Consider the following 27,487-nt stretch of genomic DNA (forward strand, 5'->3'; position numbering starts at 1 on the left):
CAACTGGAGAGGACCTGTAACAGAATTGAATGAGAACATCTTTAATCAATTGGAGAACAATACACTTACCTTCATAGCATCAACATTCTTTTGCTTCATGTCTGCAGCACAATGGAGAAAAGTAAACTTGGCAAGAGATGTAACAAAAGCATCTCTCTGTGTCTGCATGCCCATTGCTGCGGTGACATGCACAGCATGTCGGAAGCCTTGTAAAGATTGAAATGTGGCAGTCTTGTCATCACTCTGGTCAAGAGTCACACTAAATGCAGCTAACATTGGAGCCCAGCAAACCTCCACCATAAACCTCAGTATTGCCGTATCCGTGACCGCATAAAAAACGAATCTGCAATAATGATGATATTGGAGTTCCCATAAAAGGCTCAAAAGCAAGCAAACCAACGTCGACTATAACATACTGTATTTAGTATAATGAATCTGCAATATTGATGATATTGGAGTTCCCATAAAAGGCTCAAAAGCAAGTAAATCAACGTTGACTATAACATACTGTATTTAGTATGGTCTATAGAAGTTTAATTGTATTTTTCCAGAGAAGCAGGGGCAGAGGATGGGAGCCACCATCCAAGGGCTCCCAAGTAAGAGATCTCTCAAATAAAAGAATTAAGAATCCAAAGCAATCTTAAAATGTAACTACTGAATGGTTTGCTCCACCCCTAACTAATTTTTGGGTCAATAATGAATTTTGTTAGAAAAGAATATATAAATGCACAACAAGAGGGCAACTCTCCAGACACCCAAACAGAAAACAAGGGCAGAAAAAACCCGAACATAAAACAAAAGACTCAACAAGGAATATCCTTATTGCAAACCAACTAGTATCTCAGATATAACCCAACGAAAATCAAACCTTGCTAGAGTATAAGTAGGCTTACTCAGATTTGCCTGACTTTGCTTTGAACTGCTCCTGGATGTGCCTTATGAGAACTCCATTTGCACCTAAGGGTTTCTCTTCAGCCTGCTTCCAGTTGACTAAATTGAATAAGCCATCTAGGCCCAATAACTTATTGAAGCTGTTTGCCTGCTTGCTCTGTGGTGCAGAAGAATCAGCACTCATCTTTATTTCACTTTTCACAATTTGATCATACAGCGAGCCCAGATACTCTTCCGGTAAATCTTTTCCATCATCTATCCCACGATTATTGCGGATAAAATCAGCCTTCGACATCTTGAGTGACAAATAAAATTAGGACAGAAAGTCAGACCTCAAAACCGAACTCAAATCAATTCTGTGCAAGCTCTATTAAAATATCACAGATCCCATCTAAAGGGGAGAGGAAAAGTTAGGTATGTTCAGCTTTCCCTTAGTTTTCTTGACAACTATATAAAAATGTGAATTTCATAATTGTGTTTACTAGTAATTTCTCCATTTAACCAAACAAAAGGGAAAGGAAAATTTGTCATTTATTTTTCTTTTTCTCTTCTCTTATCCCAGAAAACAACTAAATCTGGCATGGAAGAATTTGTTAATCATAAAGTTAAAATATTATGCAAGCAATTTGTGGCGTAACTTTCCAACAAAAAAAAAAAGGAAAGAAAATAAAGAGATTAAAAATTTGCAATATATAGTTCCCAAGCATAAACACATACATATGTACACACATGCATGAATGCATGACTCTGTACATGCATGTGCACATATGTATATATGTATACATTTGTGCATGTGTATGTACAATTTATGTAGGCACGATTGTATGTATGACTATTCTTACTAAACTATACTTTGTATGAGTTACTAATAAGAATATTCTAATGTGTCCTACATTTTCTTTCTTAAACTAAGGAACCCCAGTAAACCAAAAAGGTTCCACGGTTTTTTTTTTTTTTTAAACCTTTTTTCTCTGCTGAGGATATACTATAAAACAAGAACTGGGGCTATTAATAAAGAAAGAGAATGCAGACAGAAAAATTAAAAACATTTTCAGGAAGCTGACCTTGTCTTTCACCATGCTATTATGGGCATCGGTGTTGAGCATTATCACAGAATAAGCAAGAACATAAGCTGTATCTGCACTCGTAAAAGAATTTGGATTGCATTTACAGTAACGCTCAGCAAACTTTTCCATTATGCGGTCAATCTTCTGTGCCTCTCCAGGCAACCTGAAGCCCCTTAGGAAAAACCGAATAGCTTCACCAAAATCCTTTCCTTCAAAATTAAAAGAATCCACATATGCATGCATAACTTTCAAAGGGAATTCCTCCCTTTCACCCAGGTAGTCTCCAATTATGGTCTCATTCAGGCCAGACGTGTTTTTCAGGAATGAAGCAACTTCTTCCGGAGAACCACCAATCTTTTTGGCACTTATTAGAAACTCAATGCCCTTGGAAGGTTTCCTGTTAAACAGGGAGATCCCTTTCTGCAATTAATCCAGTAAAGGTGTCAACGCAATTGGAATCAGGTGGTTGCAGTAAAACTTTAATTTGCATAAATCAGTAAGATATAATGAATGAACTAGCAGAGAACAGAGCACTAGCCCCAGTCAAGAGCTCGTTTCTTATTCTTTAAAAAATAAATGCAAATCAATTGAGTTACTAGGTATTCATGAGTGGGAACAATAATGATCGTTTTAATATAAGGATACCAAGCCACCAGCCCACCACTGCATTGTTTCTATTCAAGTAGCAGTAACTGACCTGAAATTCTATCTTATAAGCTCGCCGTTGCTCAAGTGTTGCAGCTTCTGACAACTCAGAACTTGATTCCAGTTCATAGTCAACAGCAGCTCCTTCATCTCCGTTAAGCATGCTATAGCTTTCAGCTGATGCATCACTCTCAGGACTTCTTAACAGACACAAATCAGTCGCCTGCAGCTGTTGGTCCATCCAAGCTCCCATTGACTTGATGATGCCAACCAAGCACTTCATAGATTCAACTCGGAGTGCCAAATCCTGGGCTGGAGACAGGGTTGTAGTGGAACCCGGGGGCGGACCTAAAACAGTCTTTACAAGGCCATTGACAATCCTGCAAATATCTGATGGAATTAAAATGGTTTTAATACATTTTACTTAAAAAGAACTACAAGGAAATATAGTGAAAATTGGCAACTAGAAATTTTGCCATATCCTGTTGACATGAGTTGAGATTGAATATTCTAAGGGCTAGACTATAGAGCATCACCGAAGTGCCCAAATATGGTGGCAAAAGAAAACTTTTATTTAGACAATCCCAAAAAGATGGGATAAAGCGTCGGTGATTGACCGATGCACGTCATTTGGGTGAACTTTATCAACCTACTTTTGTTTCAGAGTTTTTATATGTTAAGAGTTCATGTAATAAGGGTACTTTGGCTAATGGAACATATTATGTTGTATTGTTCTTTTACTTTTTTACCTTTCTACTTCTCTTAGCTACCTTACATTAGCTTGAGGGGTAGGTATGCACTTTCTTTTTTATTATTGGCTAAGTGAATCAATATAGGGGAAGAGTAGTGCAATACTCTCCCACATGTTCTGCTGCCACTTCTTTCTCTTCTTCTCCTTCTTCCTGTACTTCAACCTTCTACTCCCAACTTCTCTCTTGCTCTCTTGTGTTCTTATAACCTTTAGATTCCAACTTGGTGTCAGAGCCCACAGTGTTGGTTTGAGAGTCGTGCTCCCAGCTCTCCACTAGCATTTCCTCTCTTTGGAATCCTAGGTTACAAAGGGGTTCCAAGGAGGAGGCTATTATGTGAAAAGTTTAGCGAATCATGAGATGAACTTGGTTGAAGGTCATAGAAATACCCAAAAGGTCTCATGTGAATAAATAGAAGTTTGAAGCCCAAATCATCAAAGGCTAGCTTCCTAGCTTTTACAGCCAACTTTTTTCTGTGATGTTCTTCTCTCTCATCCGGATGTTGTTGGAGATGAGATAGGACTCATTTGGATCACCTAAGGACCCTCTGCAACCCCCTCATTGTCCCGGCTTGTGCAGGAAAGAGTTGTTGAAGCACAACTTTTTTTTCTTGGTTAAAAAAGGTATGGTTTAGGATCGCCCAAGGACCCTCTGCAAGCCCCTCATTTTTACCCTCTTTTTGTTCTTGAAATGACCTTAGGAGAATTAAGGAAAGACATGCATGGTTTAGGTCTTATCTCAAGTATGACCTCAAGTAGACCTGAATGGAGGGCAAGGATCCATGTAGCCGACCCCATTTCGGTAGGATATTGCTGAGCTGCTGTTGATGTTGTTGTGTTCCTTTCTTTTCCTATTATTATTAATTCTCTGTCTTTGCTCGGATCCATGTAGCCGACCCCATTTAGTTGGGATAAGGCTTAATTGTTGTTGTTGTCGTTGTTGTTCTAGAAATAGTAAGTGATGCCGTCGGCTGCTTTGTGGTGGTAAACCATGTTGTTTGGTCCCCTAGGACTGTTATGAGACGATGTTACACCTTAAAGAGTGTATTTGATTTGGATTTCTTTGAGTTATGTGTTTGCTCCTCTTGCTGGAATTTTTAACTGAGTGCTGGAAAGGAATATTTGTGTAGAGTTTGCACTCCCTACTTGGTTTGGATATTAAACCAACTCTTACATCATGTCATCAGAAGTTAGCGGACCTATGGAAGCTTCGGCTAGTGATTCCCATTCTACTCAAATTGCCTTAGAGCATCCCAACACCCATATTTCCATTGTCAAGTTGGACAATACCAACTACTTGGACTGGGCTCATCTTGTGAAGCATTCGCTACAAAGTAGGGGGAAGTTGGGGTACATTACAAGTACCATTAAGGCTCCTAACTCAAGTGATCCAACATATCAAAAATGGGAGACCAAGAACTTATGAAACAACCTAAAGGGGGTGAATAGGTTGTATCCAGTGTATTGTGTCATTTTTACACTTTTTTACAAATTAATTGCATAATTAAAAATAAAGTAATATGCAATCCACAAGAGACACAAGATTTATAGTGGTTAGACTCCAAGAGTCAACGTCCACTCCTCTCAACACTTGAGAGAATTCCACTAGATGTTTCCTTTTAATACAGTAGGTGGGAAACAACACCTTTACACAATCTTGTTACAGGACAAAAGAATCCATTACACTCTGTTAAGGATAAGACCTAAGTACGGTCTAGGATGATGCACCCTTAGTTTGATCAAGAGTTTACCCAACTCTATCAACACTAAAAAACAAATTCAAATCAATCAATAAATGAATGAATAAGGAATGATATTACCTATATGGGGAAACAACTTCCCTTAGCAAAATGATATGGAGATGAATGCTCACGACAAAGGGTTTCTCGAAGGCTTCCTCTAAGTGAAGGATTAATTGCTTCAATGCAAACCTTCAATGGATTGAGTTGAATCCAAACAAAATGTTATAATGGAGACTCTCAATTCAAAATGAATATAATAATGACCAAAACGCTTTTTCAAAGTCTTTCCCAATAGTGGTATTCAATGCCTTGAATTCTGTGTAAAGTTTGGCTTTTAGTGGCCTATTTATCGCCGAAAGTGGTGAGAGATTTGAATCTCTAAAGGTCAAATAACAGTCATATTTTGGCTGTACCAGTCGACCTATTCCTAAACCGGTTGGACTAGCCGTTGGGGATCTGGCTTGACACCAGCTGGACATTTTCCAGCCGGTTGGGGCAACTGGTCAGCCCGGTTCCCAACCTGTCAGCCCGGTAGGAACCAGTGTATTCTGGTTCTAGCCGGTCAGACCGGTTCCTAACCCAGTCAGGCCGTTGGTGCTGTTTTGGCCTGATTTTGTCATTTTTTAAATGGGTCTTTTGCACCAACAGTTTTTAGACTTATTTTAAGTCTTTTCAAGGGTCCTTGGACTATGTCTAAGTAATATGCATATATGCATGCTGCAATGCAAGTATGTGTGCAAATATTCAATAAATGATTTTTTGTGCACACGAGCATATCTTGAGTCTTGAGCATGTCCTTCCTTGAGACTCTGCCTTGTCTTATACTCAAGACATTGTCTTGTCTTGCATTTGTCTTGAAATGTCTTGAAACTTTGTCTTCGGACTTTTTCTTGTTCTTGACTTGACTTTCCTTGAGAAGCTTGTCTTGTCTTGAGATGCTTGACTTGCTTGACTTGTCTTGTCTTCACAGTCTTGGTTCATCTTCAAGTCTTGTTGCTCTCAATAATGTAGTATACGTGACTACAAAGCTTCACATTAAATGTTAAGTACATTCAAGTGTTTGTTATCATCAAAACTGAATTGTTAACAACTTGGGAATGTGAGATTTATGATTGGGCAATTTCCCAACAGAACTCCATGGTTAGGACTTGGTTGATCTTCTCTATGAAACCTGAGATTGGTAAGAGATTTATGAGAAAGGAGACTGCCAAGGATATTTGGGATAATGTCTCTAAGACATTTGACCGAGTGGGTGACCTAAGCTAAGGTGTACCAACTGCTCCAGAAGATCATCACAATGAAGTAGGGAGATAGGACAATTTCTGAATATTATAACATTGTTATTGGTCTCTGGGAGGAGTATGACCATTATAGGGATATCCAACTATCCAATCCAGAAGCTGAAGCAAAGGTGTATTGAACGCTTGAGAAGGACCGTGTTCTAATTCTCCTTGGTGGGCTGAATCCAGAATACGAACCAATCTGGGTACAAATTTTAGGCCGGACTCCCCTTTCTTAAATGAGGTTTATAGCTACTTACAAAGTGAGGAGACTCAGAGAGTGGCAATGGAAAGTGTACCATATCTTGGGCAGTCTGCCCTTACTTTTAGCTCCTACTAAGATTGGCGTGGTAGAGGAAGAGGCCAAGGGCCATCCATTGGGGATGACAAATATAGACTCCGATGTGATCATTGTGCGAAATCTGGCCATAGTAGAGACATGCGTTGTGTTAACAAAACAGGAATTTCGTGAATGGCTTGAATGATCAATAAGATCAGTCAAGCTCTCTATTTATAATAATAATAATAAAAGATATTACAAAGGGAAACACTGTTCACGATACTATTCACGACACTGTTCACGTGAACAGTATCACAGCCCAAATTACAATCCTACCCTTGTTCAAAAGTACATAAATAAAGCATAAATAAAAAACCCAAAATACCCTTATAATATTGGGTAACACATCTCAACACTCCCCCTCAAGTTGGGGCATAGATATCACACATGCCCAACTTGACTAGACTAGGATAAAACAACTTCCCACTCAACCCTTTGGTGAAGACATCAGCTAGTTGATCTCCAGACTTCACAAAAAGAATACAAATCTGCCCACTCTCTAACTTCTCCTTGATGAAGTGTCTGTCAATCTCCACATGTTTGGTACGGTCATGCTGCACTGGATTGTGGGCAATGCTAATTGCTGCTTTGTTGTCACAGTACAACATCATTGGAAGATAAACAGAACCACGAATATCAAGGAGTAAACTCTGAAGCCACAGTAACTCACATATGCCCTGGGCCATAGCACGGAATTCAGCTTCAGCACTAGATCTTGCCACAACATTTTGCTTGTTACTCCGCCATGTGACTAGATTTCCTCCAACAAAAGTACAATAGCCGGAGGTAGATTTCCTGTCGGGGTTACCACCCCGTCAAGATCGTGTAAGCCTCAATGCGAAGATGGTCATGAGGAGACAAAAGGATCCCCTTTCCTGGAGCTGACTTCAAGTAATGGAGAATACGAAGAACAGCAGCCATGTGAGTGGAATAAGGATCGTGCATGAACTGGCTCACAAGACTCACAGCAATGGCAATATCTGGTCTGGTGTGGGAGAGATAAATTAGCTTGCCCACCAATCGTTGATATCTGCCCTTATCAACAGGTTCACCATCCTTCTCTTGCAGAAGGGTAGTAGCTTCCAAAGGAGTGTCACAAGGATGACAACCAAGCAAACCAGTCTCTAATAGTAAATCTAGAACATACTTTCTCTGGGAGAGAAAGATGCCTTTTAGAGAACGGGCAACTTCAATCCCAAGAAAATATCTTAGCTGTCCTAGATCTTTTATGTCAAATTCCCGTCCCAAGAAAGCCTTCAGGTGAGAAACTTCATCTATATCATTACCAGTCACAACTATGTCATCAACATAAACTATGAGAAGAGTGACATTTTCTCCCTTTCGCTTGATGAACAGAGTGTGATCAGCATGACTCTGTTTGTATCCACAGGAGACCATGGCTTTATAAAACCTACCAAACCATGCCCGTGGAGATTGCTTCAACTCATAGAGTGCCCTTTTGAGCCTACAAACTTTCCCATGGGTCTTGGCAGAGGAAAAACCCGGAGGAACATCCATATAAACCTCCTCTTCCAACTCCCCATGAAGAAATGCATCTTTTACATCCAACTGTTGTAGGTCCCAGCCAAAGTTGACAGCACAAGACAGTAAGACCCGGACAGTGTTCAACTTTGCAACAGGGGCAAATGTCTCCTGGTAGTCGATCTCATAAGTCTGAGTGAAGCCTCTGGCCACAAGCCTGGCTTTATATCTATCCACTGTTCCATCTGGCTTCTGCTTGACAACAAATACCCATTTGTACCCGACTGGTTTCTTACCCGAAGGAAGAACAACTAGCTCCCATGTCTCATTTTTAAGTAAGGCCGTCATTTCTTCCATCATGGCTGCTTTCCACTTTGGATCTGCAATCGCCTCCTGCCATTTCTGAGGAATAGAAACAGAGGAAAGAGAAGAAACAAATGCACGATAGGAAGGAGATAAAGCATCATAGGAAACAACATTGGAGATGGGGTGTTGGGTGCATGACCTAACGCCTTTACGAACAGCGATAGGTAAGTCAAGGGAAGGATGCTTACCAGATGATGTAGTAGGGTCTGGATCTGGATCAAGTGCAGGCGATTGTGGAGGTGGTATGGTGGTGGTGGTAGTCTCAACTTGTCCTGTGCGCTCCCAGGTATATACCTGATCAACAGGGATTTGACTGACTGGTCTACGCTCCCCCTGAATAGGAGCCACTATAGGAGCGGTATGGAACCCTTCCCATTAATAGGAGAAAGGGAACCATTAGCTACTCGAACACTGTCTTTGCCAGAAGATGGAGAATAAAGATGAAATACATGGGAGGAGCTAGTCATGTGGTCAGTGGCACCGGAATCTATAATCCAAGGACTGGATACAGCCGATGCACACAGACTACTGACTGGAGTACCTGAGGTAAAATTAAAACCAGGAGGGGCAGCAGGTGTAGATGCCGTAGTGAAGGCAGCAGAAGAGGCCTGTAGCATGCGACGGAAAGCTAGGAGCTCATTCTGAGTAAGCCCAATGTCAGATGAAGGGGCAGTAGCAGCAGGAGTAGGAGAATCAGCCATATGAACCTTGGGCTTAAACTTCCCACGGGCTTTCTTTTCCTCAAAATCAGCAGGCTTCCCATGGAGCTTCCAGCATTGAGCCTTAGTATGATAGAGCCTGTTGCAGTGTTCACACTTGACAGGACCTTTAGGGACAGCAGTACCACCATCAGTAGGGGTAAGAGAAGGAGTACTGGAAGCAACTTGCAAGGCGGAGCGATCAACAGTAGAGGAATGCAGCATAGCAGCCCGACGAGATTCCTCATTATGAACCAAGGCAAAGGCATGTTCTAGGGATGGAAAAGGGGACTGCCCAAGTACTTGCACCCGAATAGGATCAAACTCCATATTTAGTCCAGCCAAAAAATCATAGACACGTATTTTATCAACGTGTTTGCGATAGGCAACCGGATCGATGCAGAGAGGGGCTGATAGTCGAAGTAATGATCCAATTGCTGCCACATGTTCTTGAGGGCAGCATAGTATTTGGAGACAGAGAGCTCCTGTTGGGTAGTGGCATTAGCCTTCTTTCTAATCTCATAGACCTGTGCATCATTCCCCGTGCGACCATAAGTCTCTTTGGCACCATTCCAGATAGTATGGGCAGTGTCCAGTAGAAGAAAATTGCCTGAGATATCCCCTTGCATAGAATGGATCAAGTAGGACATCACCATCGCATCATTTGATAACCACTTGTTGAGCTGAGAAGCCTCTTCCACTGGTTTAGTTGTTGTCCCAAGAAGATGGCGGTGAGGCCACGGCCACTGTCAAATAGGTAGACCGAGACCACTTCGGTAGTTAGAGCCATCAAGTTTGATTTGCCGCAAGGGGAAGAAAATCAGTCCGGGCTGGCCATCAATGCCGAAGAGGCGAAGAAGAATCTGAACCAGTCATTGCAGCAGGTAACCAATCTTCAATGAAGCGAAGAAACAGCCAAAAAATATCCAAAAATTCTGGAATCGACCCCCAATAGAAAAGGGCTGTATTGGAGCAAAAATCTGGATATGTAAGGAATGATGTCGAATGAAGGCAGCAAGGGTGCCAATCAGATGCAGCGAGGAACCAGCAGCCCAACCCCAAGATCGATTAATGTCGGGGTTTTGAAAAAAACCCCGAGAGAAGAGAGATCGATAAGGGGTCGGGTCTTCAACCAATCGATGAAGTGAATAGGGCTGAGAACAATATCAAATAAAGATCCACAATAGAAGATGCAGCCGAAGCAGGATGTAGAGGCCTGATCTCCAAAAAAATAGGAATCTTCAAATCGCGAGACGAGTGCTTCAGCTCCACTCGATCCAAAAAGAGGCATAAAAAGGAGGTATATTGGGGCAGCAGCTAGATCATTACGATCACCTCGGTAGTGCTGCCCTAATGGGAGAAGAAGAACCAAAAGAAAGGAAGAAAGAAGAAGGGAAGAAGCTCGATGGAGGGAAGGAGAAAAAAATCGAAGGGAGGGAGGTGGGTTTTGAAAACCTAGATCAGAGTGTATTTGGCTCTGATGCCATGTTAACAAAACAGGAATTTCGTGAATGGCTTAAATGATCAATAAGATCAGTCAAGCTCTCTATTTATAATAATAATAATAAAAGAGATTACAAAGGGAAACACTGTTCACGACACTATTCACGACACTGTTCACGTGAACAGTATCACAGCCCAAATTACAATCCTACCCTTGTTCAAAAGTACATAAATAAAGCATAAATAAAAGACCCAAAATACCCTTATAATATCGGGTAACACATCTCAACACGTTGATTACTCTATGGTCGTCCCCTAGTACGCGCGACGGTCCCACTAGTATGCGTGGTGGCAAGAGAGGGGGAGAAAGGGCCCATACAGTAATGGCTGAGATTGAGGCTATGGGGTATCCATCTGGCCTGTAGACAGACCACAGTTCTCTTTCTAAGGAGGATATTGCAGCAATTCGCAGAGTTACGTCACAACTAGGTAGCTCTTCTTCTACATCTACAGTGTCAGACTCTTCAGCTTCAGCCTTGTAGGTCTCCACATCAACTCCTTTCACTTCTCCTTCTTGGATTAATGACTCTGGCACCACTAATATTACAACATTTCGCAGGGTTATGTCAAAGTTGGGCATCTCTTCTTCTACATCTACAGTGCCAGATTCTTCGGCTTCAACCTTATAGGTCTCCACATAAACTCCTTCAACTTCTAATTGGGTTAATGACTCTGGCACCGCTGATCATAGGACCGGTATGTCCCAGTGTTATGATTCCTATTTTGTCTGTTTTGGTAAGGATAAGGTTAGAGTTGTTGATGGCTCCCTTTCCTCCATTTCTAGTAAGGGCAGTGTCCATGTTACTTCTTTTATTTCCTTTGACTATGTTTTTCATGTCCTAAATTTTGCCACTAATCCCTTATCTGTGAGCCACTTAACCAAATCTTTGAATTGTCGTTACTTTTTTTTTTTCTTTTTCATTGTCTTTTTCAGGATTTGGTGACGAAGAGGATTATTGGCAGTGGACGCGAGGAAAAATGACTACCTTTTTAAACCTTGCACACCTGTTTTGCCCACAGATCATTCCTATGTGTGTGGACTTAATGATAGCAATACTGTGGATTTTGTGATGCTTTGGCATCAACATTTAGGCCATCCTTCTGTTGTTGACTTCTTGTTGTGAAAAAACAATTGTCACCTTTTTTCTTGTTTTTCTTCTTCCCATGTTTTTTAGTGTAAACCATGTATGTTAGCGAAACATTGTCGTTCTTCTTATCCTTGTCATGGTAATTGTTGGATTATATGGGCCAGAATACCGTGGGGAGTATTCTGGACCTTTTTTACTGTTTTATTTTTATTTCTATTATGTGGGTTTAGTCCTACATTGCTCACATGTAATTTTGTCTTTTATTTTCAACAATATAAATACAGGCTTGGGAGTGATCATTAATCATCCAAGCAGTCTCTCATATTCTGTTTCGTTAACATGGCATCAAAGCCACTTTCTCTGATCTAGGTTTTCAAAACCCCACCACCTTCCATTGTTTCTCTCTTCCACCTTCTCCCACTCGATCTTCTCTTTCTCCTTTCCTTCTTTTTGGTTTTCTTCTCTTATTAGGGCAGATCTAATGAGGTGATCATACGATCTAGATGCTGCCCTCAATTCCACCTCTTCAACAGATGGTTTAATCAAAATACCAAGTTTGATTGCTGCTGCCCTTGTTCCTGCAATTTTTGGAGATCTCCCCTTCTTGAAGATTAGCTTCTCCTTTGCCTTGGAAGCTGTTTTTACCTATTGGAGATTGATCATAGCAGTATTGGACAGCAGATGCTACAGCAATTTCAAACTATTTGAAGCCTATACCCAATATTGATCTCAATTTAGGGTTTTAAAAAACTCTGACTTTTATCGTTTTTTGGGTTTTCTGTTCTTTGCTTAGGCTGATCTTTGGAGATCTCATTCATACTACTTCAAGGAGGACTTGACATTACTATCAGCCCCTTTCGAATTTTTTTGAAGACCCCTAACCCTAATCAATCTTCTCTTTCAGGGTTTTTTTCAAAACCCTGATTCTTATCGATTTTTGGGAGATAGGGCTGCTTGTTGCTGCTATTACTTTTAAAGCTTCTTTGCTGCCAAGAGGATCATTTAACCTTATTTTTAAGGTCTTTTACTTCTGATTTGCTGCCAAGGATTATCTTCATCATGCCAGACTCTGATGTGACCACGGCTACTTCTGGAGGAGATGGTCAGTCCAGGACTGAATTCCTCCTTTATGCTGCCTCCATTAAACTTGATGGCACCAATTATCTAATGTGGGCCAGATCTCTCTCTTTGACTGTGGCTGGAAGAGGACTCAGTGGCCATCTTCATGGCACCTCTAAACAGCCCACTGAAGAGGGCCCTTCTCAAGCTAAATGGAATGCCAATGATGCTATGGTTATGTCCTTTGTTCTGAACTCCATGCCTTAAGAACTCTCCAGCCAGTACATTCTCCTTGACACAGCCGCACAGATATGGGCTGCTGCTAAGGGAACTTATGGACAATTGGGGAATGATGCACAAGTTTATGACATCCGGAAGACACTCCATACCACTACTTAGAAGGAGTTGTCAGTTACCAAATACTATGCTGTCCTCAAGAGCTTATGGCAACAATTGGATCACTATGCTCGATTTCAGCCCTCTACACCTGACGCCATTACTGCCTATTCCAAGTATGTAAATCAGTTTCGGGTTTATGATTTTTTGGCTGGTCTTAATGCTGAATATGATCCAATTCGAGTGCAAGTTCTTGGTCGGATTCCTTTCCCCATATTGGAGTAGGCCTTTTCTTATGTTCACATTGAAGAGACACGTCGGGCTGCTATGATGTTGACTCCTACAGTTGAGAGATCAGCCCTACAGGCCGCTGGTTCCAACTCTTCTACTACTACTGAGAGTAGTGCTTCTATTGTTGCTCCTGCACGTGAGCCAATCAAGTGTGATCATTGCAACAAACCCTATCACACTAAGGCTCAGTGTTGGAAATTACATGGGAAGCCCGCTGATTTTGAGACCAAACATGGTCGTGGTAAACCTAAAGGCAAGGCTAATCACACTAAAAGTGTAACTACAGCCCCTACTATTGAACCGGTTTTCTCCCAGGAAGAATGTCAGGCTCTCAGGCGTATGTTACAGACTTCCGCTGCCTCTACTACATCTACTGCCAGTTATTTCACACCATCAGGTTCTCATTTTGCCCGTTCAGGTATTCCCTTTGCTGGTCATTGTGCATCGGTTGTCTCCACTCCATGGATCATCGACTCCGGTGCCACTAATCACATGATAGGTTCTTCTAGCCTTTTTCATACCTATTCCCCTACTTCTGGAAGGGATAAGGTTAAAACAGCTGATGGGTCCCTCTCATCTATTTCCGGGAACGGATCCATTAGTTGTTCCCCTTCTCTTACCTTGTCTTCTGTGTTGCATATTCCTAATTTTACTATTAATATTCTATCTATTAGTATATTACAAAAAATCTGAATTGTAAAGTGACCTTTTTTCCATCTCATTGTGTCTTTCAGGATCTGGACTCGGGGAAGACGAATGGATCGGGTAAGGTGCATGGTAGATTGTACCTGCTTGATGGTGACCCACTTGTTACACAGGCTTTACCTTCTCAGCTATGTCAGCCTGCATCATTCTCCTCTGAAGTGCACAAATGGCATTCTTGACTAGGACACCCCCCTTGGGAACTTTATCACATTTATTTCCAGCATTAATAAAAAAATTGTAATAAGGAATATTTTTTTTTGTGAGCCTTGTGTCTTGGCCAAACAGACACATTCAAACTATCCTATTTCTAATAAAGGTCTTCTTCCTTATTTCAATTGGTTCATACTGATGTGTGGGGTCCTAGTCTAAAAGCTTCTCTCTCTGGTCATAGGTGGTATGTCACTTTTATAGATTGTTATTCCTGATTCACTTGGGTCCACCTGATGCACACAAAAAATGAGGTTTTTTCCTGTTTTCAGCATTTTCACATGATGGTCCAAACCCAATTTAATGTCACTCTCAGGGTCTTGAGAAGTGACAATGGGACAGAGTATATGGAAGGTCAGTTCCAAAGATACCTTGCTGCCCATGGGATTTTACATCAGACCAGCTGTGTTGATACTCCACCCCAGAATGGTGTGGCTGAAAGAAAAAACCGCCATCTCTTGGAGGTGGCCAGAGCACTTATGTTTACTCGACATGTTCCTTCCTTTTATTAGGGAGATGCTGTCCTCACTCCTCACTGCGGCCTATTTGATTGATAGGCTGCCCAGTAGGGTTCTTGACTCCAAGGCCCCTGTCGAGCTCTTACTTGGCTCTTCTTCTTTTATTGTTCCCCCTAAGGTGCTTGGCTGTATTTGCTATGCCAGGGATACTAGGTCCCCTGGTAAACTTGAACCCCGTAGTCTCCGCTACATTTTTTTAGGGTACTCTGCCACCCAGAAGGGGTACAAGTGCTATTATCCTCCTGCCAGACGTACATTGGTCGGTATGGATGTTGTTTTTCATGAGACTGTGTCTTATTATTTGTCCCCACCTCTTCAGGGGGAGAGTGTTAGTGAGATGTGCTGACCATAGAACCTCCCCTATAGTCTATTTACAATGAGTCTGCTCCTATTCCTCCTACTCCTAGTCCTCCCTCTACTTCAGGGGGAGAGGTCCCTATACAGGAGGAGACCATTCCAGATGATGTTGTTGACATTCCTACTCAAGGGGAGCAGACTCCTGTCCAGAAAACCATTAGTGAATTTCAGAGGAGGATTAATAAATCTAATGTGCAAACTTATACAGGGAAACATAAGTAGCTTCAATCAACTATAGCACCAGTACCTATCCAATTACCGAACCTAGTTCCAGAACCTGCCTCTCCACCTGGTAATACTTCTTCTCCTGATTTACCTATTGCTATTCGTAAGGGTGTCAGGGCTTGCACTAAGCATCCTATATCCCATGTTGTTTCTTATGACTCCCTTTCTCCATCCTTTCGTGCTTTTGTTTCATTTCTTTCTTCTGTTCGTATTTCTAACAATTGGCAGGAAGCTCTATCAAATGGAAAGTGGAAGGCAGCAATGATGGAAGAAATGGAAGTCCTGAAAAAAAATAGCACATGGGAGCTTGTGATTCTTCCACCTGGGAAGAGAACTATTGGATGTAAGTGGGTGTTTGTAGTGAAACAGAAGGTGGATGGCACTTTGGATAGGTATAAGGCACGACTCGTGGCAAAGGGGTTCACCCAGACATATGGCATTGATTACCAGGAAACCTTTGCCCCTGTTGCAAAGCTAAATACTGTTTGGGTTTTGCTATCCTGTGCAGTCAATCTTGGATGGGAATTGCAACAGTTGGATGTGAAGAATGCTTTCCTCAATGGAGAACTAAATGAAGAGGTGTATATGGACATTCCACCAGGGTTCTCTTGTGACAAAAACCAAGGTAAGGTGTGTAAATTGAAGCGTGCACTTTATGGGCTGAAGCAGTCACCTCGAGCATGGTTTGGCCGGTTTCACAAGGCCATGATTTCTGTAGGCTATAAGCAAAGTAATGTTGATCACACATTCTTTATAAAGAGGGTTGGTGGAAAACTCACTATTCTTATTTGATTGGGCTGGTTCTACAGATCGCAAGTCTATCTCTGGGTATTGTTCTTTTATAGGTGGCAATCTTATCACTTGGCGTAGCAAGAAGCAGAATGTGGTTGCTCGTTCTAGTGCCGAAGCAAAATTTCGTGCTACGGCACAAGGCATTTGTGAGTTACTTTGGCTCAAAGGCTTGCTACAAGACCTTAGGGTTCCTATTCGTCTTCCTATGATGTTGTACTGTGACAACAAGGCTGCAATCAGTATTGCACATAACCCGGTACAGCATGATCGCACTAAGCATGTTGAAGTGGATAGGCATTTCATCAAGGATAAATTGGAAGAAGGGCTGATTTGTGTTCCCTTTGTGAAGTCTGCTGATCAGCTTGCTGCTATTTTCACCAAGGGATTATCTAGAAAACTATTTTATCCTAATCTAGTTAAGTTGGGCATGATTGACATATTTGCTCCAACTTGAAGGGGAGTGTTGGATTATATGGGCCAGAATACCGTGGGGGGGTATTCTGGACCTTTTTTACTGTTTTATTTTTATTTCTATTATGTGGGTTTAGTCCCACATTGCTCACATGTAATTCTGTCTTTTATTTTCACAGGCTTGGGGTGATCATTAATCATTCAAGCATTCTCTCATATTCTGTTTTATTAACAGAACATTGTCGTTCTTCTTCTCCTTGTCATGGTAACAGATTCACTATTCCTTTTCATATTGTGCATTCTCATGTTTGGGGACCTTCTCCCACTACTTCTTTGTTTGGTTATCGTTATTTTGTTTCATTTATTAATGGTTATTGCCAGTCCACCTAGATTTTTTTTATGAAGCATAAGAGTGATGTTTATGATGCCTTCAAAACTTTCTATCAAATGATTTGTACTGAATTTTAAACTAAAACTAAAATTGTCCGTACTGATAAGGGGGGGGAGACTACATGTATGGTGGACTCCAAAACGTTTTTTTACTGATAATGACATTATCCATCAGCTTGCTTGTGTTGACACACCCCCCAACAAAATGGGGTAATTTAAAGGAAAAATCACCATTTGTTGGAAGTCACTAGGAGTCTACTATTTGGCATGCATGTCCCCAAGACTTTTTGGTCTAATGCCTTTCTTAATCAACCGCATGTCCACTAAACTCCTTGGATCCAAATCCCCTTTGAAAGCCATGTCTCCTCAAGTTTCTGCTTTCTCGCTTCTCCCCAAATTTTTTGGGTGTGTTTCTTATGCTCATATAAATAAGTCTACCCAGACTAAACTTGACCCCAAGGCCCTCAAATGCCTCTTTCTTGGGTATTCCTCCTCTACAAAAGGCTATAAGTTCTAGAAGGCGACGTCTCTCAAAAGATGTTACCTTTTTTGAATTTGTACCTTTTTTTACTCCTATTCAGGGGAGAATAGTGGGAGTAAAAAGGCTGATGATGTACCTCTCTTCCTTTACCCTTACCTATTCCTCCACTTCTGTTTGATATTGGGAAACACAAGTGGATGTTGTTGATCATTTAAGGAGTTCTGGTAATAAGGAGCTGCTTGTGTACTAAAGAAAGGGAAAGAAGACCTGCCAAGCGTCCTCTTTGGATCCACATCCTGAGATCCACCTTCCTTAATCAGGTAACACTCCTTTTCCTCTTTCTGATTTAGATCTCCCCATTGTTATTCGAAAGGAAAAGAGAGCTTGCACTAATCCTATAGCCAAGTTTGTTTCTTATGATGCTCTCTCTCCTACAGGTGTTGCTTTTTTTGTTGCTCTTTCCTCCACTTCCATTACCAAGAATGTCACTAAAGTCATGTATGACCCAAAGTGGAAGGAAGCCATGTCTGTGGAAATGATGGCACTTGAGAAGAACTGTACTTGGAAGTTGGTTGATCTTCCCAGTAGGAGAGTTCCAGTTGGATGTAGATGGGTCTGCACAATCAAGTACCAATCAGATGATGTTATTGAGAGATGTAAGGCAAGGTTTGTGGTTAAAGGGTGCAGTCAGGTTTATGGGATTGATTATCAGGAGACATTTTCTCCTATGGCTAACCACAACTCAATAAGAGTTCTCTTATAATTGGCAGCCAACGGAGACTAGCCATTGTATCAATTGGTTGTGAAGAATGCTTTCCTCCATGGTGACCTAGAAGAGGAAGTGTACATCTCTACCCGGCTTCAAGTTCCCTTCAACTGAAGGGAAAGTGTGCCTCCTAAAACAGGCACTTTATGGCCTCAAACAGTCCCCAAAGGCTTGGTTTGAAAGGTTTAAATAGGCCATTCTGAAGAATGGGTACTCCCAGAGTTAAGTTGATCACACTTTATTTACCCGGCGAGGTAATGTTATTGTCACAACCCTTATTGTCATGTGATACTTGAAATCCTCCCCAGGGAAAGGACTATTATGTGCCAGACACAACCATTTTTTGCTCCTCCATGTAACCAAGTTACCACCCACAAATGTACAAGCCTGATGTAGACCGTCTGTAAGAAACTGAACAAACCCAATCAACATTAGTATATCCTTTAATAGTTCTCCTTGGGGAGTATATGAACTCCTATGGTTGAGAAGGCTGGTCCAAGAGTTGGGGTTTGATACTGAGGCACCTATGAGACTCTATTGTGATAACAAGGACGCTATAAGTATAGCCCACAACCTAGTGCAACATGACAGGACAAAGCATATTGAGGTGGACCGACATTTCATCAAAGAGAAGATTGATTCTGGCGACATATGCACTATTTTTGTGAGGACAGGTGGTCAGTTGGCATAAGTCTTCACCAAAGGGCTTGTCCATCATTAGTTCAATAACCTTCGGTGTAAGTTAGAAATAATGCAAACTCGAACTCGAACCAGGGAAAAACCAGTGGGAGATCGATTGCAACAGGATCGATACAATAAGGAAGAAAAAAATTGAATAATTGAATGTTTTATTTCTCTTTTTCTTTTACATATGAAAGAACATCATAAAAGGGTATCGAAGAAGAAGAAGGGGATATGGAAGGGGGATAGGGGACTCTCTCAGTCCAGGGTCTCTCACCGTTGCTGCATCCCACAACTACTGCCTCTCACAGCTTCAAGCCATGCTTTCTATTTTCTTCAATCTTCAACCATCCCTGTATTCAGCCTTGCTCCTTATTTATATAATAATCGGTTACAGCTCTTTAGACCTTTCCTAATTAAAAACCAATTACAAAGCAACCCAATCCCAATCTAATTAAAAAACTAAAGAATCCTAGAAAAGGAAACTACTAATTCATAAAACCTAAGACAAACTTCTAGGAATAAAATCCCCTATAATTGATTACAAAATAAAACCCAACTAAAATAGGAAACTAATCCTAGATTGCTTTCTAAATCTGATTACATCATATATAACTTAATATATCCAAAAATAAAAACAAAGACTAAATCTGATATAGATCGAAATATGAAGAAAAAAAGGCCAAAACACTGTTCACGTGAACAGTGTCACAGCCCCTTATTTTGCCTTGGTGGAAATGCCTATTAGGTCTTGTGGGGCCAAAGACCAGATTACGAGAAGACTTTATTAGAAGACTCAATTTTGTCTATGTGTGGGGGAATTAGGAGTTTAGTTTAGTTTCTATTTTTAGAATTATTCTCTTAGATATTTGGGGAAATATTATCTCCCTACCCTCAAGTATCCATAATTTCAAACCCCACCCCCAAGTTTTGAATAATGATAATGCCCTCCCCTACTTTCCCAAGATTCTATCAACTGACCCTAAGTGGCTAACGGTATTAAAACAGCAGTTCAAAAGACGGTATTACCCTCATCTCTAAACTCACTTCTTTCTTCTTCTTAGTGCACCTGATTCCAACAAAAAAGAACTGATTCCAATCAGAATCAATGGAGATTGACCTCCAGCCCTCCTTCGCCACCATCACCACCACCACCACACCCTCCAGCCCTCCTTCTCTCGCTCTTACTTTCCCTCCCCTGCAACTCCGCCACCACCCTCTCCAGTCTCCCCTGCCCCACCATGCACTCATCAATCCAACCCCATAGAGCAGAGACTCAATACGAAAACCCCAATTACAGATATATCAATTTGTAATTTTTAACTGATTGGGCTTCTGATTTTCCGGTTTTAGCTGCTCTCTGTTTCAAAGTTCTGGGAATCGAATTGTTTTTTGGTAGAAATGGGAACTGATTAGAAGTTTAGAACCACGACTGTGGGCCTGTGGCGTAATACTCCTTTTGGAATATATGAGGTTGTCTTCAACCTCACGATGGGGCTTCCTGCGGTGGACTAGACCTGCTTCGAATGGGAGATTTCAATGGATGGAACCCCTTTCAACCTGAAATTTCAGGTAAGACTTCATAACACTCGGGCCTATTAAGATCATCCAAGCACAACCCCAAACTATAAGTGTTACTCGATTAAGATATTGCTGAAACAGTGCTGGACGGTGAGAGGGAAACCAGCTCTGGTTTCTGGTTTCTGGTTTTAATCTTATACCAAGAAGGGTAGTAGGAGATGAAATCTTAGGGGTTAGGTCGCCTAAGGCAGAGGATCCTTCGACCAAAATCTCAGTCCGCTCCATCTTACTTTCTCATCTCTCTCGGTTCCGATCGCGCCTCTTGGAATATCCTCCTTCCTACGATTCCAGAAGTCGTTTCACCTCTATAAATACCACTTCAATCTTCGTCCCTCAAAAGAACTTGTATAAGTGATATTTCACATTACACTTAAATCCCTCAAAAACACTATTTGGGATTCTCACTGTAATCAGTTTCTGTTGTTCATCAGAATGGCTGGAATTGTGGTGATTTTCAATTTCGACAAGACCATTACCAACCACTGTGAATTCGATGTTAACCAAATGCAATCAACTTACCTTGGAAAAGGATCGGCGGAAAGTAGCAGAGGGGTTTCACAGAGGGGTTTCAGCGGTGGTGGTGGTGCTGGCGGTGGAAGAGGATCGGAGGCTGCAGTGGCGGCGATGATGGTGGTGCTGGCAGAAGAAGAAGAAGAAGAAGAAGAAACCCACAGAGGAAGAAGAGGAAATGGGAGAAGAAGACGCAAAAGGGAAAGTAGGGGAGGGCAAAATTGGAATAGAATTTTACTAAGGGCATTTTGGGGTTTTAGACATTTTATGCATGCCCACGTCATCACTTAATGGAGTTTTTTAACGGTTAGGGTACGGTTGATAGAATCTTGGCAAAGTAGGGGAGGGCATTATCAATATTCAAAACTTGGGGGTGGGGTTTGATATTATGGATACGTAGAGGGGAGGGGGATGATATTTACCCTAGATATTTTGTGGTTGTCTATTAAGCAACCTTACTCTTTAGTTTCTAATTCCACATTTAGAAAGTAGGCTTAGCATTTATTTAGAAGTTTTTATTTTTAGTTTGTTTCCTATTCTTGCAAGTTACTAATTTTCTCTTACTTGTAAGGCAAGCATAGCTGCCCATAAATATGCAATGCCCTTAGAGCACCCCCCCCTCCCCAAAAAAAAAAACACAAAAACCAAAAAACAATTAATGAATGAAGTTTTGAGGCATTCTTGCACTCGATTATGGAGTAAGACCCCTGTTCAACAGCTGGGATAGCTGTGGGTGAGAGACCAAGGCTGAGAGAGCCCATCCCCCTACTCCCTTCTATCTTCTTCTCGTATTTTCAATCGATTCCCTGCTGTTATAGTTGGAGTCACCAACCAAGTGCTGTTGCTATACCTGAGAAGGACCAGAACTCGATCCAGACTACTGTTGGAGTTGTTGCTGCTGAAACACTCCAACCTGCTACTGTGCTACACTCTCGAAGACCTAATCAGCCACTAACCATCTCTGTGAATTGCTGCTACTGCCTCTCATCAACAGAGGGTTGCAGTCCTCCTGTGATTACAGTTTCTGCCCAGATTTTCCACCAACTTCAAGTGCTAATATCTCTACAACCAAAGCTCATACTCAGCAGAGGTTTGGAGAGCAGAATCACACAATCAAGGGCTACACTCGATCCCAAGTTTGGTGTTCTAAACTCCACTGGTTTGGGAGATCTGTCCTAACCTTCTATTTTGGGGATTTCCTTCATATCTCCCTCGTTAGCCATCAGAACATGCTGAGGTTTGGAACACAAGACCTACTCAGCCCCTGCTCCATTCAATCATAGTTTGACACCAAACTGCTGGCTGGATTACCTAGCATTTGTTACCTTCTAATTCTGATTTGCTTCCATTATTGATGATCTGCTGCAACTATTAACGATCCTACTGTAGAGTGATTCTTAGTTGAACCTCTTCTACATTAAAATCTATCTAATAAAAAGCTAATTTATAACAGCTGTAAGACTCCTCCACGCAGCAGTAATTAGTCGTCATTCGTCAATCTTGCCTCCATACAACTGGCCATGAGGCCCACGAGGTCTGGAGGATATCTTCTCAAATTCTTCTATTGCAAGCTGTCCATAGGGCCCTCAACAATGTTCATGTGAACAGTAATTTGTGCAATGTAGACTCTTTGATCTGCATCAAGGAATGTACAACATTTATACTCCAGTTTGAGGGGGAGTGTTAGAGTTCATGTAATAAGGGTATGTTAAAGTGTCTAGATACATTGTGCATATGTTCCACATGTTAGGATAAGGATTGTGACTCATCCTTACCTAGCATCCCATAATTGTAATCTCTTCTACCATCTATAAATAAAGGTGGCCTCTATCATTCAAGATAAGCCAAATCATTCTACATTCTAGTTATCAACTTGGTATCAAAGCCCCAAAACCCTAAAGAGTTTTTTTATTTTTCCACCGCCGGTAGGTTCACCATCATAGGTTTTAGAGGCTCCGGCCTCTCCAATCCAGTATGGTGATGTAGGTCCAAGCAGCCGCAAGAAGAAGAGACAGCCCTAAGCTTAGGGCTGATTAAGAAGCCTTAGTTTTTATTCTATGTTTAGCTTCTTTTGTAAACTTAAATTGAACCAGGTTCAATCTTTGGTTCAATTGAACCAGGTTCAACCTTTGGTTCAATTTAAGTGATTCACTCCTATTGGCTAGGAGTTAACCTATTTCTATTGGTCCTTAGAGGACCTTGTATTCCTATTGGTCCTTAGAGGATCATTTTAGCTTGTATTAGGGTTTGGGCCTTTGGCCATCTTATTAATAGCTAAGAGAATCGTGGGAGGCTCCCCACTTTTGGTTGTTGTTAAAATCTGTTTCAGCTTGGCTGCCATACTCCCTTTGTGAGTGTTCCTTGAGAGTTACTTCAAGAAGGCCTCGTGGATCTCAAGGTGAAGGAATCAGTGGACTCCGATTGACTCTTTGCATCTGTTCAGATCGGGAGGTCTTGTTCAAGCTCATCTACAAGCTGTTGTCTTGCACTCTTTGCAAATCAGTAAGTGTTTACAGTTTTTCTGCAATTTCTTTCTGAAGATTCAACTTCTGTCCATCACTTCTAGCCATCAAAATCCTTTCATCTCTCAACCACAGCTCCTTCATATCAACCCTTCTATTCGATCCTAAGTTTTGTCCCATTTTCTTCCCAAAATTCACCACCTTCTCCTTCCCAAAATTCACCACCTTCTCCAACCCCAAAACCCTAGATTTCCACTCACCCATTTCCAACCACCCAAAGATCACCCAACCTTGGCCGAGTGCTGTTCTCAGCCTTTGGGTAACTCGATCCAAACCTTGGATCAAACCCTCCATTAAAAGCCCTAAAACCTCCATCTCTTCTTCTCCAAAACCTAAAATCCAAAACCCTAATTTTCTGATTTTTTATTTCTTATTCAAATCAATCCAAATCTGGTTTATTAGCCTCCCCTACACCAGCCCTGCTTTACTACATAAGAATCAATCCCAATTCCCCAATCCTAACCCTAGTCTTGACAAATTTCACCAAATCAGCCCCTCCAAACCAGTAACTTAGCAAAATTTTGTTTGACCTGGTTCCTAGTAGATCTAATATCTAGCTAGGACGACATTACATGGTAGACTGAACATGCTCCCACGTATGTCGCACCATGGATGATCCACTAACCATCACTTACCACCATTGACCATCTAATGTCACGCCACCAGTGCTGGCGGTTATGCCCTGCAACTATCGCCATCGGGTCCTAACGACCTCTCCACCGTTGCCACCTAGCGCCTGCGCCTCTGCCTGCTACCGCCCCTAGTGCCAACACTCCCTTGCTCCGGTTCTCGGTCGTGTGCCCATATGACACGGTAGACCCATCATGCCTCTCTTTCAGATTTCAGCACCCATTCCTTTGATTTTTATTGTTTTTGGTCTCTATGGCTAAGAGTACCTCTAGTACTGCCATGGGAGGCTTTGAGGGTAGTGAGGTGAGTAGTGTTGGGACTCTTGGTGATCCACCTACCCTCCAGCAGAGACCAACAAACTGAATGGGTCTAACAATCTTGCATGGTCAAGGGCATGTCTACTGACCATTCTCGGTAAATCATTTTTCGAGTTACTTAACTGTAGATACTCCTATGCCGACTGAGAACAATGTTAAAAACATTTGGTTGGCTAATGATGCATGGTCATGTCTTTCCTTCTCAATCCTATGGAACCTTCCAATAGTTCCAGTTTTGTTCTCATGAATTCTGCCAAGAAACCGTGGGACGCTGTGCAACAGACTTTACACAAACCAGTAGTTATACCCAGATCTATGAGCTCTGCCACCAAGTTTGTGAGACTTCTCAAAAGGAACTATCTCTTACTGCCTATTATTCCACTTTAAATGCTCTCTAGCAACTTTTATCATCCAGTCCCAATTGTGTGTACTACTGATGCCGCAACTTTTAAGGAGTGAGAAATGGAATGAATCTATGACTCTTACTGGTCTGAATCCGGAATATGATCAGATCCGTATTCAAATTCTCGACAAGGATACATTTCCTACATTACTTCAGGCATCTAACCTTCTTCAGCAAGAAGACCACCGCCGCTCTGTCATGATGCCTATTGTGGTCCCTCCTCGTGCCGCTCTGGTTTCTACACCTGCGGATATGGACTTTTAAGTCCTCTTCTGTTCCACGTGAACCTGTTAAGTGCGATTATTATGGCCAGCCTTTCCGTACTTACGAGACTTTATGGAAACTGCATGGTAGCCCCAAAGGGGGAGGTCGTGGTGGAAAACAAGGCTCTACCCGCCACCAGACTCATCTCTCTGAGACTACTGACAGCTCTCTGCTCGGACCTGTTCTTCCTGCACCCACCTCTGCCTCTACAGTGCCTTTCTCCTCGGATCAGTTGCAGGCTCTTTACCGCATGATGTCTCAGCTTGGGACTCCTACATCTACCCCTGCCTCCCATCTTGATCAGTCAGGTATTTTCCATGTCTCCTTCATTTCTAGTCCTTCGTGGCTTCTTGATTCAAGAGCATCAGACCATATGACTAGTTCTTCAGACTTATTCTGTTCCTACCTCCCTTGTTCGGGTAAGTACAAAGTACGAGTAGTTAATGGATCCTTATCCTCCATTTTTGGTAAAGTTCTATCAAATGTTCTCCTACGATATCCTTGTCTTCTGTTCTTCATGTTCCTAACCTTTGTGCTAACTTGCTTTCCATTTATCGGCTTAAATTTGATTTAAATTGTTGCGTCTCATTTTACTCCACCCATTGTCTTTTTTAGGATCTGGTGACGGGGGCAACGATTGAATATGGTAGGGTAGATGATGGGCTATATTATCAGAATTCAGATCTTACTACTATGACTCTCCATCTTTTTGCTCATACCCTTCGGACCGACAATGTTCTCCAACAAGTACACCGATGGCACCAACGTCTTGGTCATCCCTCTTTTTGCTCTTTAAGTTTAATGTTTCCTAGTTTAATAAAAGGTTGTAGTCCGGATAAATTTCACTGTGAAACTTGTGAACTGGCTAAACATACCCAGACCTCTTATTCACAACATTGAATAAAAGTAAGATCCCTTTTTCTGTTATTCACTCTAATGTGTAGGTACCTTCCCGCATTGCAACTAAGGATGGTTTTATTGTCTTTTATTGATAACTGCACTATCCTAACTTGGGTTTACCTTCTTTGCCATAAATCTGAGGCCTTTACCTGTTTTCGTTCTTATCTCAGAATGATTCGACCCAGTTTGATGCCAAGGTTCAGATCCTCCGCAGCGAGTCAGCGACAATGGCATTGAATACATTGATGCTAGCTTTCACCAGTACTTGGATGAACAGGGTATCATATTTCAAACCTCCCGTGTAAGGATCAAAATGATATACATGAGCAGAAGAACCGTCACCTTCTTGACATTACTCGCTCATTTTTATTTACTGTGAATGTTCTCCTCACTGCAGCCTATCTCATCAACAGGGTTTCTTCCAATGTACTAGACTTCCAAACTCCAGTTCTCCGCCTACGGATCCCTCCCTTGCCTCTCACCTTACTCTAACCCCTCAAGGTCTAAACCTGATCCCCGTGCCTTTCGTTGTATCTTCCTTGACTACTTTGCCTCTCAGAAGGGCTATAAGTGCTACCATCCTCCCTCCCGATGGCTCTTTGTTACCATGGATGTTACCTTCCATGAACCCTATTACCAATCATCTCTTGAGGGGGGGAGCATAATGTCAGAGCTTCCTTCAAGTCCTTTTGTTATCGATACTGTTTGTCATGAGGGGGAGAGACCACTCACTGATAGTAGTAAAGGGGAGAGTATCCCCAAGGCAGACTTGCTCATACTCTCGCTTGAAGGAACAGCCTACGACCAACCCGCCATGTCCATCAGTGCTTCCCGATCCATCTCCGACATCTCAGTCAGGTACTAAAAATCCTTTCATTGAAATTGATGACACTGATGTTCTTATTGCTATTAGGAAAGGAGTTAGAGCATGTACTAAACATCCTATCCCTAACTTTGTTTCCTATAAGTCCTTATCTCCGCCCTTTAGGGCCTTCGTTTCCTCTCTGTCTTTTGTTTCTATTCTGCAGGGTTGGAAGGATGCTATGTTTGATCCTAAGTAGAAAGGTTCTATGATAGAGGAGATGCAGGCTCTACGGAAGAATGGTTCTTGGGAGCTGGTACCCTATTCGGAAGGAAAGAGGCTAGTAGGGTACAAATGGGTATTCAGTATAAAGCATAAGGCAAATGGCACCATTGAGAGATAGAAGACCAAGTTAGTCGCCAAGAGCTTTACTCAAACCTATGACATTGACTATCAAGACACATTGCTCCAGTGGCCAATATGAACTTA

At 41.8% G+C, this 27,487-nt stretch overlaps 1 protein-coding gene across 2 annotated transcripts in view; it reads right to left on the reverse strand.

The window, feature by feature from the left end:
* The window catches only part of LOC122657802 (brefeldin A-inhibited guanine nucleotide-exchange protein 1-like), a 47,297-nt gene that overhangs the window by 6,037 nt on the left and 13,773 nt on the right, over positions 1-27,487 (reverse strand). The window contains exons 3-6 of one of the 2 annotated variants that reach the window (XM_043852594.1): positions 2,656-2,983; positions 1,956-2,378; positions 894-1,186; positions 70-343 (exon numbers count right to left, since the gene is read on the reverse strand). In XM_043852594.1, the coding sequence (XP_043708529.1) occupies positions 70-343; positions 894-1,186; positions 1,956-2,378; positions 2,656-2,983 (1,318 nt within the window). Of the gene's footprint in view, positions 1-69; positions 344-893; positions 1,187-1,955; positions 2,379-2,655; positions 2,994-27,487 lie in introns of both variants that reach the window. The other variant, XM_043852595.1, reaches the window with a different exon arrangement.

Source organism: Telopea speciosissima, chromosome 4, assembly GCF_018873765.1.
Source record: "Telopea speciosissima isolate NSW1024214 ecotype Mountain lineage chromosome 4, Tspe_v1, whole genome shotgun sequence".
NCBI classification, from domain to species: Eukaryota; Viridiplantae; Streptophyta; class Magnoliopsida; order Proteales; family Proteaceae; genus Telopea; species Telopea speciosissima.